The 16,485-nt window shown below is 51.7% G+C and overlaps 6 protein-coding genes across 7 annotated transcripts; 4 read left to right on the forward strand and 2 right to left on the reverse strand.

The window, feature by feature from the left end:
- Window positions 1-233: 233 nt before the first annotated feature.
- On the forward strand, window positions 234-3,115 carry PV06_02742 (uncharacterized protein). The gene is made up of 2 exons (XM_016403462.1): window positions 234-2,316; window positions 2,416-3,115. Exons 1-2 carry the CDS (start codon window positions 423-425, stop codon window positions 2,445-2,447), a joined length of 1,926 nt encoding a protein of 641 aa, XP_016267359.1. The 5' UTR covers window positions 234-422; the 3' UTR covers window positions 2,448-3,115.
- Window positions 3,116-3,128: 13 nt separating this feature from the next.
- PV06_02743 (uncharacterized protein) lies at window positions 3,129-5,578 on the reverse strand. The gene has a single exon (XM_016403463.1). It carries the CDS (start codon window positions 5,472-5,474, stop codon window positions 3,696-3,698), a length of 1,779 nt encoding a protein of 592 aa, XP_016267360.1. The 5' UTR covers window positions 5,475-5,578; the 3' UTR covers window positions 3,129-3,695.
- Window positions 5,579-7,316: 1,738 nt separating this feature from the next.
- On the forward strand, window positions 7,317-9,202 carry PV06_02744 (uncharacterized protein; the record flags this gene model as incomplete). Its single annotated transcript, XM_016403464.1, has 5 exons — window positions 7,317-7,413; window positions 7,460-7,622; window positions 7,669-8,071; window positions 8,127-8,866; window positions 8,938-9,202. The coding sequence occupies 5 exons, from the start codon at window positions 7,317-7,319 to the stop codon at window positions 9,200-9,202; spliced, it is 1,668 nt and encodes a 555-aa protein (XP_016267361.1).
- Window positions 9,203-10,213: 1,011 nt separating this feature from the next.
- On the forward strand, window positions 10,214-11,629 carry PV06_02745 (uncharacterized protein; the record flags this gene model as incomplete). The annotated part of the gene is made up of 2 exons (XM_016403465.1): window positions 10,214-11,222; window positions 11,355-11,629. 2 exons carry the CDS (start codon window positions 10,214-10,216, stop codon window positions 11,378-11,380), a joined length of 1,035 nt encoding a protein of 344 aa, XP_016267362.1. The 3' UTR covers window positions 11,381-11,629.
- On the reverse strand, window positions 11,563-12,914 carry PV06_02746 (uncharacterized protein). The gene has a single exon (XM_016403466.1). The coding sequence runs from the start codon at window positions 12,743-12,745 to the stop codon at window positions 11,825-11,827; it is 921 nt and encodes a 306-aa protein (XP_016267363.1). The 5' UTR covers window positions 12,746-12,914; the 3' UTR covers window positions 11,563-11,824.
- Window positions 12,915-13,262: 348 nt separating this feature from the next.
- PV06_02747 lies at window positions 13,263-16,485 on the forward strand. 2 transcript variants are annotated; one of them, XM_016403468.1, is made up of 9 exons: window positions 13,263-13,972; window positions 14,027-14,142; window positions 14,197-14,250; window positions 14,311-14,330; window positions 14,384-14,457; window positions 14,510-14,712; window positions 15,343-15,483; window positions 15,797-15,961; window positions 16,020-16,485. In XM_016403468.1, exons 1-8 carry the CDS (start codon window positions 13,387-13,389, stop codon window positions 15,863-15,865), a joined length of 1,263 nt encoding a protein of 420 aa, XP_016267365.1. In that variant the 5' UTR covers window positions 13,263-13,386; the 3' UTR covers window positions 15,866-15,961; window positions 16,020-16,485. The 2 variants fall into 2 exon arrangements, with proteins under 2 accessions (XP_016267365.1, XP_016267364.1); XM_016403467.1 differs by having other exon boundaries at window positions 15,797-16,485.

Consider the following 16,485-nt stretch of genomic DNA (forward strand, 5'->3'; position numbering starts at 1 on the left):
CTCTCTGTAAAGTGCAAATACCTCGAGTCGCCACCTATTGAGTGGCATTCTTGGGAGGCGTAGAAGGTCATACATGTACGGAGTACAATAGGTAAAGAGCGGAAGCAGCCTGGTAAGCCACGCGGCAAGTGGAAATTCCAAGCACCCATCAAAGGTCACCGAACCCGTAGTGGCTGAGCCTTTATTAAATACCTAAATTCCTGGGCAATCACAGCCGCCCGCAGCTCGGCCACCGGAAGTGCCCAACTCAACGCTAAGCTAATAAGTGAGTCCTTTGGAGTGACAGGGTCCTTGATTATTACTTTGTGAGAGTCAGGGCTGCGCGACTTCAACTTGCTACTTTCAACACTTTGGAGGTCTTGTATCAACAGCCATACCATACCAACTACGTATCCTTCCTCCACCTCTTTTTTTTTTTCATAATGCCATCGATCCTCTCCGATGCTGACAAAGAAACCGTGAAACGGACCGTCCCCAAGGCTGCCAACAAGATCCAAGCTGTCGCGGTCGCTCGACTCTACGTCGCTTATCCCCATCGAAACCGATGGACCTATACCGGTCTACAAGGCGCCGCCGTCCTTTGCAATGATCTTGTCGGAAACACCTTTTGGATCAAATTGGTGGATGTCTCCCCCGCGAATCGGGGTGTGATATGGGATCAGGAGATCTACGACACCTTTCAATACAATCAAGATCGAACCTTTTTCCATTCCTTCGAACTCGAACAATGTCTGGCCGGACTGTCGTTTGTCGACGAGAAGGAGGCGAGGACCTTCAAGAAGAAGATGGACGAGCGGGAGAAGAATGCAAGCAAGCAGACGAAAGCACAACCCTTTGCCTCGAGTGCTGGAGGAGGCCAGGTCCATATCTCTGGGTCATCGCATAAACACCACAGTCGGGTCGGCAACTTCTTGCGAGGGCACAGGCACAGTTCCAACCCTATACCACAGGCGGCCCAGCCTCAATCCATCATTCCTCAGCCGATGTACAGTCCTGCTCCCGCGAGCAGCAGCCGCCCGCAGAGCAGTGCCGGCGCCGGAGGTATCGATTTGGCCGATCCCACCTGGCGGCCCATCCTGGACGAGCTGCTCCAGATGGGCATCACCGAGGACCAGATTGCAGCCAATGCCGACTTTATCAAGAAATATGTCCAACAGAAACAGGCCGAGGAGATGGCCAACGGAATTGCCCAGGCTTTACCGTCCGTCTCCGAAACAAGGTCGCGCGCGCCTCCTCCACCACCGCCGCCCTCGGCACCACCATCACGCATAAGTCCAGAGAATACGGGTGCCTCATCTTCTAGCAAACGCGGCCCTCCTCCGGCCCCACCGCCGTCCAGAAGGCCCGTCGGTGGCAGAGCGCCATCGCCTCCACGGTCACCATCACCTCCACCAAGGACGCCCTCTCCGGTCGCCAGCCCTCAACCCAGGTTCCGTGCACCTCCACCTATTGCAGACGCAGGCAAATATGCCGTCAAGGAAGGTCCAGAAGTATACACCCCAAGACGAGCTCGAGCCTCTTCGGGCTCTGTAGCAAACCCAGGCCCTCCACCGCCTCCCCGCCCGCCCAAGACGCCGATCGATGAAGAGCCACAGGGGATGTTTAGAGTACCTCCTCCCTTCATGGGCGATCGCAAATCTTCCGCTCCTCCACCACCGCCGAGCCGTGGTCCAGTGCCTCCGCCTCCACCAAGTAGGGATACATCGATGCCGCAGTCGATGCCACCTCCGCTGCCCCCCAAAGCGCCAGGACCCGCACCATCCCCGGCGTTTATCCCTCCACCACCTCCTCCGCCCCCAGCTCGCGGTGGTGCGCCGCCCCTACCACCTCCGAACACACGAGCTGTGCCTCCTCCGCCATCCTCGGCGGGACCCCCTCCCCCACCTCCAATGCCATCGTCCTCTGGTCCTCCTCCTCCGCCGCCCATGCCCTCGTCGTCCGGACCGCCTCCTCCTCCTCCACCACCACCCATGCCGTCGTCTGGTGGTCCGCCACCTCCTCCGCCGCCGATGCCAGGTGCAAGTTCAGGCCCGCCTCCACCATCTCTTCCATCTGGCGGCGGCGACGGACGGGATTCACTGCTCGCAGCGATTCGAGGTTCCGGTGGAAGTGGAGGCGGTGGCCTACGCAAAGTTAAGGACAACGAGAAACGAGACCGTTCTTCCGCCATGGTTCCAGGCTCCGAATCGGCCGCTCCACCTCCACCGGGAGCTGGTCCAGGAAGTCCAGTTGGTGCAGGTGATGGTGGCCAGGGTGGCCTTGCCGGTGCACTTGCGGCGGCCCTTAGTCAGAGGAAGAAGAAAGTCAGCGGTAGTGGTAAGTTGCCTGTCCGATTTTTTTTGTCCTGGATACATTTTATTGCTTTTGTATGTATACACGATATGAGATCTTCGCTGACATTCTCACTTTGCATAGACGATGAAAAGGACGACGACGACGACTGGTGAACCGTTGGACGAGAACGAGGACGGGGACAAGATGACTTTGATGGTGCGAAAGTGCGATGGGTTTTTGGGATCATCCCCACCTCCTTATAAAGTTGGCACACGTGTCGAGGATCTTCTGGCTCCGCTCCATTGCACGAAGCGTGGACCTTTTCAACTCGGCCTACTTTTCCAATGTGACTCGGGGGATGTTCGTCGTACAGAGACAGAGAGGGAAAGAGGAAAGGAGGGCCCGGGTACGACGCGGAAAAACACGAATGCCAAGTTGTCTCTGCCCCCCTGGACGTCCAAAGCAGGTATGGGCAAACACACCATTACCAGGCAAATCCAACACTGGGGGTAGTGTGGGATGAACGACAACGCGCGGCAGGGTTGCCAGACCCAAACCAAACCGGTTTTTACACTTTGCGTGGTCGATGCGTGGACTTGGATACCATGGTACCTGTGGTGATGGTATCGTGGGGTTGTTTGCGTTGTTGGGTACCCAGGTAAGGTAATTAGGTGGTTTGTTGTTGTTGTGGCACCTAGCTAGGTACCCCCAAAAACAGAGGTAAAGCATCTCAGCGAGCGTTGTTGAAAAAACAGATGAACAAAAAAGCAGAGCGACCGGTCAGTCTAATATACAATGCCTGATACAAGATATTCCCAGTATTCCATTACCCTTGCCTAGGCATACAAGAGTTTCTTCCGCTTTTTGTTTTGTAGAAGGATAATTCAAGGGAAAAGTGTACTCCGTAAATTGCTTTGTTTCACTGTACTAGATATATATCTACCGTCAACGGGTGCCGAGTATGTAAAAGCCTCTGATAAAGAGAGCGGGGTGAAAGAGAGAGTCTCGAGTGGCGATATAGACAACGCCAGCAAGACTTTTGCATCAAGTTGGTGGTGGTGGTATATCTATGTACATGTGTGAGTACACAGTCTGTGTATGGGAGCGAGTCAAATGGTGCTCCGTATCTGACCTGCCTTTTGATGGCAAAGGCATGACTCTTTGGAATAAAAAAAATGTACAAGAGTCCAAATGCTAGCCCCCTTCCACAGAACCCCATCATCTCGTCACAAAAACGCTAAAAACGCTCAAGAGGGGAGAAAAAAGTGCATCGAATGTACAAGAGCAGGGGATGGAGGAATCACTCGTTTGCCATTCGCCGTTCTCGTGTCGTGTGAGTATTCGTCCCGTGGGCAAGGATCCTCAGATGTCAGAAGAACGCCTCTTGTGTACGAAGTACGAAAGAAAGGACCAACAGAGGTCTATTTCTTTCCGGGTGTGTGGTGAGTCGTGGGATGGTGATGATCCTTCGTCATTAAACCTTTCTGCTTCTTCGAATCTTCCCTCCATTTTGCCTCGACGTCTTCCACATCATCCTGAATCGTCATTTGAGGCTCATGGCTCGTGCCGGTGGTGTCGGCGGCATCTCCGGATCCGAAAGGGTTCGTCCCTGTAGCATGTAGCCGGTGTGCGCCCAGTCCTTCCATGCCTGGCCAGTAGACGGGACCGGATTGTTTGCCACCGAGGTTGATGCCACCCCCTTTCAACCTGCCGGCGCGATGGGCTTGACTTTCGAAGGCTTCGTTATGCCAATTGCCACGACTACCAATGCGAGCACGATGGCCCATTGTGTCCAATCCTTCGCCCCACATGCGGACTTTCTGCACCTTTCGGAGCTTGCGCATTCCATAGACGCAAATGACAGCGGACAGGGCAAAGCACACCACACTGACTGTCCCGAACCCCCAATCGGTCTCTTCAATGAAGTTGTTCAGGTTCATGCCATAGAGTCCAGCAATCAGTGTACCACCGGCCAATCCCAGAGTGCCGACGCTGAACTTGATCTCGAGCAGCATGAGCTGATTACGATTTGCATCGAGGATCGCTTTGACAACCTCTTCTGTATTGCGGATGTTGTTGATCAAATTACCAGAAATCTCGACAATCTCGTCACAGATTTTATGGTAAGATTCCAACAGCATTTCCACCTCTTGATGGTCATGCTCCGGCCGAGAAGTCTTGGAAGCTTTCCGCTCCGTCAAGTACATAGCCGAGAGATCGTCATCTGCTTCCAGAAGATCATCAATTGCATCTCGCACAAGCCTGGCCTTTTGCTCAAAAGTACCCAGCTTTTTGGAATGAATGAGCAAGTGTCTCAGTTTATCTCGATCGATGTCTTCTTCAAGCTCGCGTAGAATATGAACCACGGGATCACGGACCAGAGCGAACTCAGCTTCGAGGCCCGAAGTGACGGATATGAGCACCGCTTCCAGAGCTCTGAACTCGTAGGGAAGGTACGTAGACCCATTTCTGGGATCCGCCTTTTGTCTCAATTTGCCTTCCAGGTCATACATGAACAACGACTGGGTATATGAGTCTGTGCTGCCATATGCGTCGAAGACAAGAACACGATCGGACTGGATCAAGACTCGAAGATGTAGAAGGTTTATGAGTATTGCGGTAGGGCGAACAAGGATGTGTGGGAGGACGGACGAGTCAATCTTGCGAAGATCGCGAGGCAAGAGGCCGTATTTTGCGATTAGCTCAGATTTCCTGAATTCTCCCGCGACCATAGTGACAGAACCATTCGCATCGAATTCGGTGCATCGCAGTTTCAGATCTGCCCCGGTTTGGTTTCTGGACAAGGCTCGTGAAAGATTGAAGAGTTGAGCTGAGGTCTCGTCGTAGTTTGAACTGTTTCCTGGAGGGTCTGGTGGTAATTTCGATCTCACGGCCGCTTGCCTCCGACGGAACCAGCGTAACCAGAACCCTGGGCTGTGGCTGCCAGAGCTGGCATTTCGAGATTGCAGAGGACCCGGGGGAGCGCATCTTGGTGCAGGTAGGGCTTTACAAGGATCGCGTTGACGCTGCCATATATCGTCAACCGAAGATGTCTGCAAGCGAGAGCATCGCGAGGAAGAGGTGGACAAGGCCCGGGAATGGGGAGGCCGTGTTGGCGCGACGGGAGTGATGAAGACTGAATTTGCCTGAGTACGCAGGAAGCGGAGCAGGTCTCGGGAAGGCGCCCAGGGCGTCTTCATTGCCTGCTGCAGGCCTGTGGAATGAAGCACAGTACTGCAAGTTAAACACAGTGCAGTACAGAGAGGAAAGGTCAGAACAAGGTGGAATTTGCGCGTGCGGTTTGAGATTCTTCAACTTTTGTCACCGATGCGAAAACGGAAAATGTCGCTGACCGGATTAATGGCAACCCACGTGACTCGGGTTATCGTTATCAGTGGATCTGTTCTCGTATTGAGCCTTACTTCGCCCCTTCAACACGTTCATCTCACTGTATTCCTCCCACGCTCGAACATATCTGGAACTCACATTCAAGTGTATGCTCAATAGATGCCAGTCCATCATATGTCAGTCTAACACGCACGACATACATGCCTGACAATGGTGAAGGGTAAATCAGGATCATTTGGGACTCTGGAAGTAAATGACCACCTCCCCGTATGGATTTGCAAAACAGTGTTTGCTTTTCTGTCAAGCTGGTGAGATGAGGAAGGCAGAATCAGCTCGAACAGCGACAGCCACCTCATCAATGGCAAAGTCTTACGTGTATTGCCGATTGTACTAAACGAAGCACCAGCTTACGCGTATCTGGTCCCTGAAATCCACGCTGCGTCTAAACCTTCCATGGACTTTCACAACAGGAAGCGTTGCCTTTGGTCTCGAACACGGGCAGGCGGTCCTGCCTCCCATCTAAGTGGCAGAATGCTTCATTTTCTTTGACCGGGCACTTTCTACTGCTTCCAACGTCACTTGCTCAGGACGACAAGACAAGCCCCTTGTGCTGACCCTATATGTTGGAGGTGGACAGCGGATGGTTATCCTCCGGCATCCAATATTCCACTCAACTATACAAGATTGATCACAAAAGACCACGTGTGTCCATCAGGCATCGCCTGGCCTATAACGATGCAGGTGCGGTTCGCCTCAGTGCTTCCCGATCTCAGGTAGGGTTTGTCCAGGACACCACGAGTGTTAGACAGGGAATGAAGGTGTGAAATAATGCCGGTGACTAAACACGAGTCTTGTCAATCCTTCATCCCTGCCCTCATCACTCTGCACTTCTCCAGATACGTTCTCGAATTACAGGCGACGATGCGAACCTCGGATCATCGTATGGCTGCAATGGAGTGCACCCCTTGTGCATACACAAACTATTGTATAAACGCTTGGGAAATTCCCACCTCTCCCTTCGGTCATTATTCTGACACCCCAAATCCCCAGACTATGGCAGGGCAGGGGCTTTGTGGAGCTGAAGAATTGCCAACGTTGATACGTCTATATCCATTGTCTGGAAATGGTCTAGCTCATTGTGCATCCACGCTTGTTGTGACTTCTGCCACGCATTTTCCAATATCAGATTAGTTTCTACCCAATCATGCACAGGAGCAACTATCAATCTCAACCAGACTTGCAGGACCCTCCGAACATGGGGTTGTTCAAGGAGGTCCCATATGCAGTCAAAACGACTCTAGTTGGTCAGACTTCAGACCCCGGCATTTGCTACTTACCCTGCCACCGGGGATCTTATTGCACGGGACACAAGTGCCCGCCTTACAACCCTCACCTACCATCTATGGCTACGGTCCACCTGCCCCCAACTGTGCCCGGGGAAAGCATCTGGGGATACGGAGTTGTCCCAGCCAGGTTGAACGGCAGATCTCATTCATCGCGTCTTCCCTCAATTTCGGGATTTTGTTGGCGGCAATTCGCGCCTTTGTACATTGCCGACCTCCCCGCAACAATCGGGTGCAGGTTCTATAAAGAGCTCAGATCTGGCTTCATTCGAAATCGTCTGACTTGAGACGATCACTTCGACAATTAGTCTCTGGGCTGCCAATCGAAAAGCACAACGACAATCAGACAACATGGGACTCGGTGTCTTAGATGACAACAAACTCGAGCATGTCCCCGGCACAGCCTTGCTGGCTGACATGCTGGACACTCAGCATCATCAATTTCATGGTAAGCTGTTTGAGGGTTTTGCTAGGATATTTGCTGATTGTCCGAGGTCGTGACACCAGCAACCTGAAACACGGCACTGGTCGTAACGCGGATATTGTTCTTGTCCCTCAGCCAAGTGACTCGCCGAGAGATCCTCTCAACTGGCCAAGATGGAAGAAAGACCTCGCCTTGCTGATCATTTCTGTTGACACGGCTGTTGTCGGTGCTTGGTAAGTCATGTCTGGTTTCATGATGATCCTTTCTGACAATGCTCAGGGGACCTATGATTTCTCCAGGATTTGCTGAAATGGCCGAGCAATGGCACATGTCCTACAACACGCTCAATGGAGGCCTCGGCTGGGCCATTTTTGCGATTGGCATCAGTTGCTTTGTGACCAACGCACTTTCTGTCAAGTTTGGTCGTCGACCCGTCATGATCCTGGGAAATTTGATTCTTTTCATCTCCTCAGTTTGGGGTTACTTTGCACACAGCTATCACTCTCTCCTGGCAAGTCGTATCTTTGGTGCCATTGGTATGAGTCCGTTTGAAGTTCTCACGACGGCAATAATCGGAGATATGTACTTTGTCCACGAACGCGGTCTGCGGCTCGCTTTCTGGGGCCTCTGTCTCAGCATCGGTGTAGGCGGCGCTAGCATTATTTCTGGCTACATTATTCAGGTAAAGTCTTGACTCATCCCACACCCATCGGCGCTCGCATGCTAATGTCATATAGGACATTGGCTGGAATTGGACATATGGCATCTGCGCATGCTTCTACGGCGCATTCATCATCTTGATCTTCTTTTTCGTTCCCGAGACCGTTTACCAGCGTGACCCGGCATACAACTTGGACCTGGGCACACACGACCACACCTTCGATGCTATTGACGCTCAGGTCGTCAAGGGCGGGCATCCCGAACACTTGGAAAAGACCAAGACTGGCAACAAAGTTCACACCGAGGTCATCTACACCGGTGCCGACGAGAAGCCCTACACATTCTGGGAAGAACTGAGACCCGTGCGAGGCATCGAATCGGATGAGAATCTGCTTGTGATCATTTTCCGTCCGTTTGGCATGCTTCTCTTCCCTCAAGTGCTCTACGGATTCATCACTTACGGTCTCTCGACGTCCTGGCTCGTGGTCATGATCAGTGTGTTGGCACAACTGTTCACCGGGCCTCCGTACAATTTTTCGGTCTCGGACGTCGGACTGATCAGTATTGCTGCATTGATCGCTTCCCTACTTGGGTTTATGGCCGGTCCTCTCAACGACTGGACTGTCAAGAAGCTTGCCAGAATGAACAACGGCATTTACGAGCCCGAATTCCGTCTTGCCTTGAACGTCCTCACTCTCGTTTTGGGTGTGGTAGGGTTCTTTGGGTTCGGTGCTACGTTGCAGAATGAAGCTCCATGGGCGGGTCCAGTCGTGCTCTACGGCATCATCTACTTCTCCATGTCGTTCTTGAACATTGGGTATGTTTTGATCATTCTCTGTTTTTTTCAATAAAAAATCAAACCCGGCTTGATATGCTAACGTGATCCAGTATCTATGGCTACATCACCGAGTGCCACCGAAACAAGGCTCCAGAAGCATTTGCCTCGATCAATCTACGAAACATCTACTCGTTCGGAATGAATTATTTCATCTCTAGTTGGATCTCGAATCAAGGGCCCTTGGAAGTCTTTTCGATCATTGGCGGTGTCCACATCTTCATTCTCCTTCTCACGATCCCCATGTGGATCTTTGGGAAGCGCTGCCGAAGTTTCACTGCCCGCAATCCACTCTTCCGCAAGATTCAAGAGTCATGAAAAGCAGTACTAGATCCAAGGCACCTGGTCAACCTAGCTCTCGAGACTGATCTCTCAACGAGATTTTGAAGTGGCTTTTCATGTGAAAGGCAGTACTGGTAGCAATGCTTGGACAGATTCTGCAGCTAGACTGAAATAGTACTTTGAATAGAAAACCATCAAAGCATTCTTCTCTGACGTTTTATTGTTTACTGTCTGATAAGATCTTATACGCTTCCAGCCTCCAAGTCGTAACCTAGGTTAATGTGCCCTTGTTGTGCGGGGTCGAGATCGTATTCTGATGAGCTGACGCTTGAACAGTCCGTAACTATTTACTCCGTCCAACAACTCACTCTCCTCCATGCTCTGTATTCCAACTACATCTCATTTCACTTGTATACTCTCGTAACAAATAAACATTACAGATCCTGCCTTTTTCGCCTTTCACCAGCGCCGTAGGGTACGAATACTCGCAGCAAACCCAGAAACTTTGCCCCTCGCGAAGCCTCGCGCATCTCCGCAAAAGACATTTGAGATACGAAGTAGACATCGAAGACAACGACGAGCCTGCTGCATCCCGGCAGTCACACTTGTTGACGCTCTTCTTCTGATGAAAGACTGCGAAAAGCGAAGTTGCCTCGATTGTTTCTCTAGACTGGAGATAAGACGGACTCGGATATAATCCCTCCAAACGATAAAGCAACTCATCATGGCAGACACAGCGACGACCAAGATGCACGTCAAGCAGGTATGAATCTTTTATTAATACTTCCTCGGTCTCTTGGATATACAGACTATGCCTCAAACGACCTGACCCTGCAATACTCCTCGTCCCATCTCATTGCTTCCATGTTTATCATATTTTTCTATGATGGTCTCTCGATTCGAGATCTACCTTCGCATTTCACTTACCTAGATACCCTAGTCTGTTGTGGCTTGTAATCTTTCTGGACTGACCATTCCATATGGAACCAGCTTTATACATATCCTATAAAGTCACTTCGAGGGATATCTCTCCCGTCTTTCTCGGCCATGTACACCGGTTTCCCGCACGACCGTCGCTTTATGCTCTACAAGGTAGACGAAGGAGTCAACATGCACATCGCGCACCAGACCGAGATGTGCCTATTCACCACGGCCTTTGACGACCCCGAGAACCCCACCAAAGTGATTGTCGAGTATTCTCTGGACCACGCGTTCGACAAACCCGGACAGAAGGTTGGCTCCGAAGAACTTAGTGTCTCCTTGACTCCCGACACGGCGGGTCTGGACCAGGTCGAGATCACCATGCACTCGTCCCCCTGCGTCGGTTTCGACCTGGGAGGTGACTACAACAAATGGTTCAGCGACAGGTTCGGATACGAGGTGAAATTTCTGTACATCGGGTCCAACAGCAGAAAAGTGTTGGGAAACATGCCACCGAACGTGGCGGGACAGCAACGACAACAACGACGAGACAACGACCCTGCCGATGGTAACGGCAATGGCGGTAGGGGATGGTTGGGAAGTCTGACCTCGACGGCGACTTCTCTGGTGAGTTCCATCACCGGTTCCAACAAAATGTACGACGGGGTCGACCAAGGCATCTCCTTCGCCGACGTGGCCCCTTACCTGGTGGTCAGCGAGAAGAGCTGGGAGGATGCTCAACGCCGCCTCCCCGAAGGAGAGGTCATGGACATATCCAAGTTCCGACCCAACATCATCGTCTCGGGTGCCGAGGGTGAGTGGGAGGAAGACTTTTGGGCCGAGTTGCGGGTCGGCGACGACGCCGCCGCGGCAAAACTCGTCCTCACCCAAAACTGTGCCCGGTGCAACAGTTTGAACGTGGACTACGCCACGGGCAAGGTCGGCGCCGGGGAGGCGGGCAAGATCCTCAAGAAATTACAAAAGGACAGACGGGTCGACCCGGGAGCCAAGTGGTCACCCGTCTTTGGACGGTACGGTTTCCTGGCAAAGGTACCCGAGGGTAAAAGTGCGGCGGAGATCAAGGTCGGTGATCGAGTCACGGTCCTCAAGAGGAACGGTGAGCGTACGAGGTTTGGTAAGTCTTTTTTTTTTTTAAATTTCTCTACCAGTCACAAAGTCGGGGGAGAAAAATCATACCCGGGACCTCCCTGGTCAAAATTTCAAATCGCTGATGACTGACTGACCTTTGATTGATCTTCTTTTACAGAATGGCCAAACTTGAGCACGAATTGATATCAGAATACCTTTTCTCCACGACTACAGGGCTTTTCGAATTGTATCTATCCACTACGAGTACCACATTCGACTTGGAACTGGTAGATTTCGCGTCACGACGGTGTGGAGTTTTATCGCGGTTTGTAACCTTTGATGTTCAAGATCTACAGATTTGTTTCGCCTTGGATTTGTCAAAACATTGCCAATCATCTTTTCGGTCATTGTTCTGTATCTGAATCTCCGTCTTAAGAACTGGATATTCTATTCTGACCCATGTCTCAATACTGAATACTCCGTTCTAATCCATGTCTCGTACATATATCGTGACGCTAGAGTCCTGTTGTACCTCATTCGTGAAACGTGAAACGTGAACTATCCTGCTTAAACCGTAGACCGTGAAGGTCTGTGTATGAGAGAGGTGTCTCCATCCCTTACCATGCGTTTCGGCTGCCTGACTAAGAGTCATTTCGTCGTTCCCTTCAGAAACATATTCCTCACGCTTACTTGCCCACTCCCTCCGATCTTTCCGTCGAGATTCTTCGGCGCATACCTCGCCTCGGGCTGTCTTATCCCCTTCTCAACGCTATCAAGCACCCATCGCGCAGTGACATATTTGATCCCTTTGCCCCGCACGAGTGTTGCTTCCTTTTGTATCTTTCCCGAAGCAAGCCCACCCCCATAGTCGGCACCGATGATCACATGTGTGACGGTCCTACGCCCAAGCGCAATAGATGTGTTCCCACCATGCTGCGAGAAGAGTTGTTTGAGCCTGTGGTCCGAGATCAAGGGCGCCGTTGACCCATTGAGGTACATGTTGAGATTGCGGAAGATCTGTGGTGTTTGCAGGGACAACTCTTCAGTCTCTCCCTTGGGTGTTCGCCGCCTCGCCGTGGAGGAGGGAATGTCGCTCGGTACATCATCATCGTCATCTGCATAACCTTGAGATGGGTCCTCCAGGTGAGGTATTGGCGTCCGAAGTTTCTTCTGAGCCTGAACAGTATCTTCTTCCTCATGTCCTTCGTCTTCCACATTCCTGTCGGGTCGTTTTCTTCCACTGCTTCCCCAAAGCCCACGAATGTCTTGCCACCCTTGTTCTCTCAGTCCAGGGGCACCGGGTTCCCAGTCTCCATTCTCTTTTCTCCCATCTTTGCCAAAGTTTTCACTCCCTGCGCCGACGAGGTCGGACAGGTGCTGTTCGCCACCTCGTCCACTCGTGTCTCGAAACTGGTGACTGAGTTTGTATGACCGCGATTTACGCCATGAGGTGCTCCCCGAAAGTCGATTTTCCGCCCGTTGGTGCCCGGTGGAGGACGAGTTGAATGGGTCAAAGAATACTCGACTTGGTTGAGGGGCAGATGGTAGGTTGGGATGAGATCCTCCCATGTTTGTTCGTCAAGGTTGTGAGGGTTTCTGCCTCCTCGCCGCCATGAGGAAAGGACATTGAGAAAGTGCAAAGTGAAGCCGCCGATGTGATGTTACAGGGTAAAGTTATGGTTCGCTCGGACCTGCCCAGGATCAATGGCATTACGGCAGGATCCAGAAGAGAACTGGGGACGGAGCAATCACTCTACATTCTACTCGAACTGTGGGACGAGCATCGGATATGCCACCACTTTAACGCGCAGTCACGTGAGCACTCGGTTCCTCGCTGCTGTGTTCGTTTGGTTCGACCTGAGAAAGGTGCCGTTCAGACAATGTTTGACAAGTTAAGGAGGTGAGTTTACCAGAGTAGTACCATCAAACACCAAATATACTGCTACAACTCTCCCAGCAGACTTGTCTGGGTATTCGTAGATACTGCGAAAGAATAGTGCAATTGAATATGCTGACGTCATCAAGGCACGACGCCCTGTCGAGACGCGTTTTTGGTCGCCCGAGGTACGGAGTAGAGTAGGTGCCTATGGCCACGACCACGACCCTCGTTATCAATCAACATTCATCGCTGACTCAAATCTTCAAACATCTAACACAAGCATTGGTGTCGCACCTCCGGAACACCTTGGGAATATTGTAGGACCTTCAACATGCCTCCTCGGAAACCCAGGGATTCTGGGGCCACCCCAAGCTCCAGAACTTCCCACAAACGACACTTGTCCGACACACCTATTTCCGCAACGCCTGGCAGCAGAACCTCAAAAAGGCTCAAGGAGTCGGCATCCAAGACAAAGTCGACGCCGACCAAGAGTAAATACTTCGAGGAGACTGATGGCGATTCTGACCATGCTGGAGCACTGTCCCCCGAGGAAGCCGAGGACTCTGGTTATGAGGACCACGACACATCGGCCGCAGAGGACGCCAGTGAAAGCGAACCTGAATCTGAGGATGCTTCAGACTCGGAGGAGGATCAACGAAAGCAACGGACAAAGCGAAAGACTAACAAGAGGCCCAGCGCTGGTGTCGGGTCGTCTGTTTCGCCGGCTCTCAAAAAGGACACTGAGCTCTGGAGGCCTGGAGTGTCGACCGGCCTCGGGCCAGGGAAGCAAGTGTTTATCGAAAAGCCGAAACCCAGAGGAGACGGGGGCATCAAATATGTGCCTGAGAGAATTCACCCCAACACAATGGCATTCTTGAAAGATCTCAAGAACAACAATGACCGAGAATGGCTCAAGAGTAAAGGATGCCTCCATTTTAAAAGGGTCTGTTCATGCTAACAACGATTGCCAGTGCATGACCCCGATTACCGGCAATCATGGAAAGATTGGGAAAGCTTTGTAGAAACTTTGACGGAAAGGATTGCAGAAATTGACGAGACAATCCCTGAACTGCCCCCTAAGGACATTGTGAGGCTGACACGAACCCATTCCATGTCGCTTCCACTCACAAGTCTGTGCCAGGTCTTCAGAATATATCGAGATATTAGATTCTCATCTGATCCCACCCCTTACAAGGTACGACTGGTCGCGAAGCCTGTCTCTCTACGTGCCTTGTGTAATTGACATTGCTTCTAGCCACACTTTTCGGCAGCATGGTAATCTGAACTGGATCTGCGGGCTTGAATGAGGCAGATACTAATTTTTAAAGGTCTCGAACAGGACGAAAGGGGCCCTATGCATGCTACTACGTACAGATCCAGCCTGGAGGGAGAAGCATCGTCGGTATGGCAATTAACCTGGATCACAAACTCGCGCTGACTTGCTGTCCTTGCAGGATCTGGACTCTGGCATCCAGAAGCACAGCCTTTGGCTCTCCTGAGGACTGACATAAATAATAAGCCTCACAAACTCAAGCGGATTCTGATGGACCCTCAAATGCGAAAGCAAATATTGGCGGGGGCGCCGAATGACGAGAAAAAGGTGTTGAAAGCTTTTGCGTCTCAGAATTCGGAAAATGCTTTGAAAACGAAGCCAAAGGTACGTCAACAGTCAGTTCAAAACTCCATATTCGCTTGCAACGTGGTGGCTGCAGTAGCGACTGGTCCACGAGGTCTGTGCATCCCTTGTACTCCGTTTCGCTGCACGGCGACTTCGGATGCAGAGGCTGTGTTCTTCGGGGCCAGGCCTGGAAAACAGTGCTGTTGGGTCGCCTACGTAAAAACACAAATCTCGACGCCTGGACAATACTCTTAGAGGAGAGCAGAGGTTCCATTCGGGACGAGTAGAGCCACATGACCCTCAGAGCAGGGGTGTACCGCCAGAAAGGGAGCCTGCTCTAGCGAAGTTTTCCGAGTCATCGCACCCCCTAGTCCAACCGGACCCAGCTCTCCCCGTCCGGAGGCGGTGGCGTCAGGTTGCATTTCACACGTGGAAGCACAGTCACCGAACTTACCGAAGGATCATCAATCGGGAAGAGTTAAGAGGCGGGCAGAAGTGCAGCGTACCCCTCCCAGCCGCGTTTCGGGCGGCTGATGGCTTTGCCCTCATACCTAACTGCGCAGCTCTCAGTACCAATCTCGTGAAAGAGGGTACTCTTGGCCCAGATTCTGTGGCCTTCATTCGCAAGTGTCCGGCTTGTCGAGCTTCGCTGACCATTGCTTTCTGCAGGGATACGAGGCAGACCATCCTAACATAGAATTGCTTCGCTTGCGTAATTTCACGCTCGGCAAGTCAATACCAGACGAAAAGATCACTGGGGAACAAGGGTTGCAAACAATCCTCGACTTGATTGGAGTGCTGGAACCATTTGTGAGCCCACCCTCAATTCCTCATTCGTCTTCGTCCAGAAATTCCCGCAGGTCACCAGGAGGGTGGCTTCCGTCTCCATCAAAGACTGAATAGACATGGAACACGGTTCCCTCCTTTGTCGGGAAGCGCCCCATTTATGACCCGGGCCAGCTGAGCCGGTGGTTCGACTTTGCGACAAAAATGACCCGGAATAGGTTCTAGGCGGCGTTTCTGGACGAGCAGAATGTCCCCCACCATGATCATCTCTGCAGGCCTATTTCAGGAGACTTTTCCATGACTGGTGACGGTGCTTTGGCTTACATTCTCTCGACAGGTCACATATCTCAATAGTGTTGTCATGCCCGACAGCCATGATACAGGCAGCGATGGTACAGATGAGTGACAGGGCGATATATCGACTCGATGATGTAGCATTACTGCGAGGCTCACCTTGACCCCAAAAAGAGATGGGTGTCCGTTTGGGGAATATGTACTGTAGGTGAGGAGGGTGTATCCTTGAGCACAGGCAGGCTCGTGCTGAAGTACTATATTGGCAGTCCTCCGGTGCAGGGCGCACGTTCCAGCTCCACACCTCCTTGTACTTGTACTGTTTGTACATGGCTGGTGGAGCAAGAGAAATATGTTGTACGCACGATGCTGGATTCAGGAGGTTGCTCCGTGCTTTAGCACTGTCGTCAATGATGTCAATTGTGAAGAATGTCTGCATTGGAGTGTTGTTGCAACGCCAAGGTACCTAGAAGTGAGAATCTCTGTTAGCGATTGACAGCGTGATGGTAAATCTGGTCTACTGTACTGCTAGTGAAAGTGACATCTATCAATGGCCACACCGATGCGGTTCTTGTCGGGCGTCAACAAGGAATGCACATGCGGAACGCAACCAATGATTGTCAGTAGCGCACTTTGCACAATATACGAGTAAGAGTAGCACAGCTCGTGTCATATCAGCAGAAAATGTACCGAGTCAGCAGCTCCAAAGGACAAAATTCACCACACCAATAACAG

The sequence above is a fragment of the Exophiala oligosperma genome (genome assembly GCF_000835515.1).
Source record: "Exophiala oligosperma strain CBS 72588 unplaced genomic scaffold supercont1.2, whole genome shotgun sequence".
NCBI classification, from domain to species: Eukaryota; Fungi; Ascomycota; class Eurotiomycetes; order Chaetothyriales; family Herpotrichiellaceae; genus Exophiala; species Exophiala oligosperma.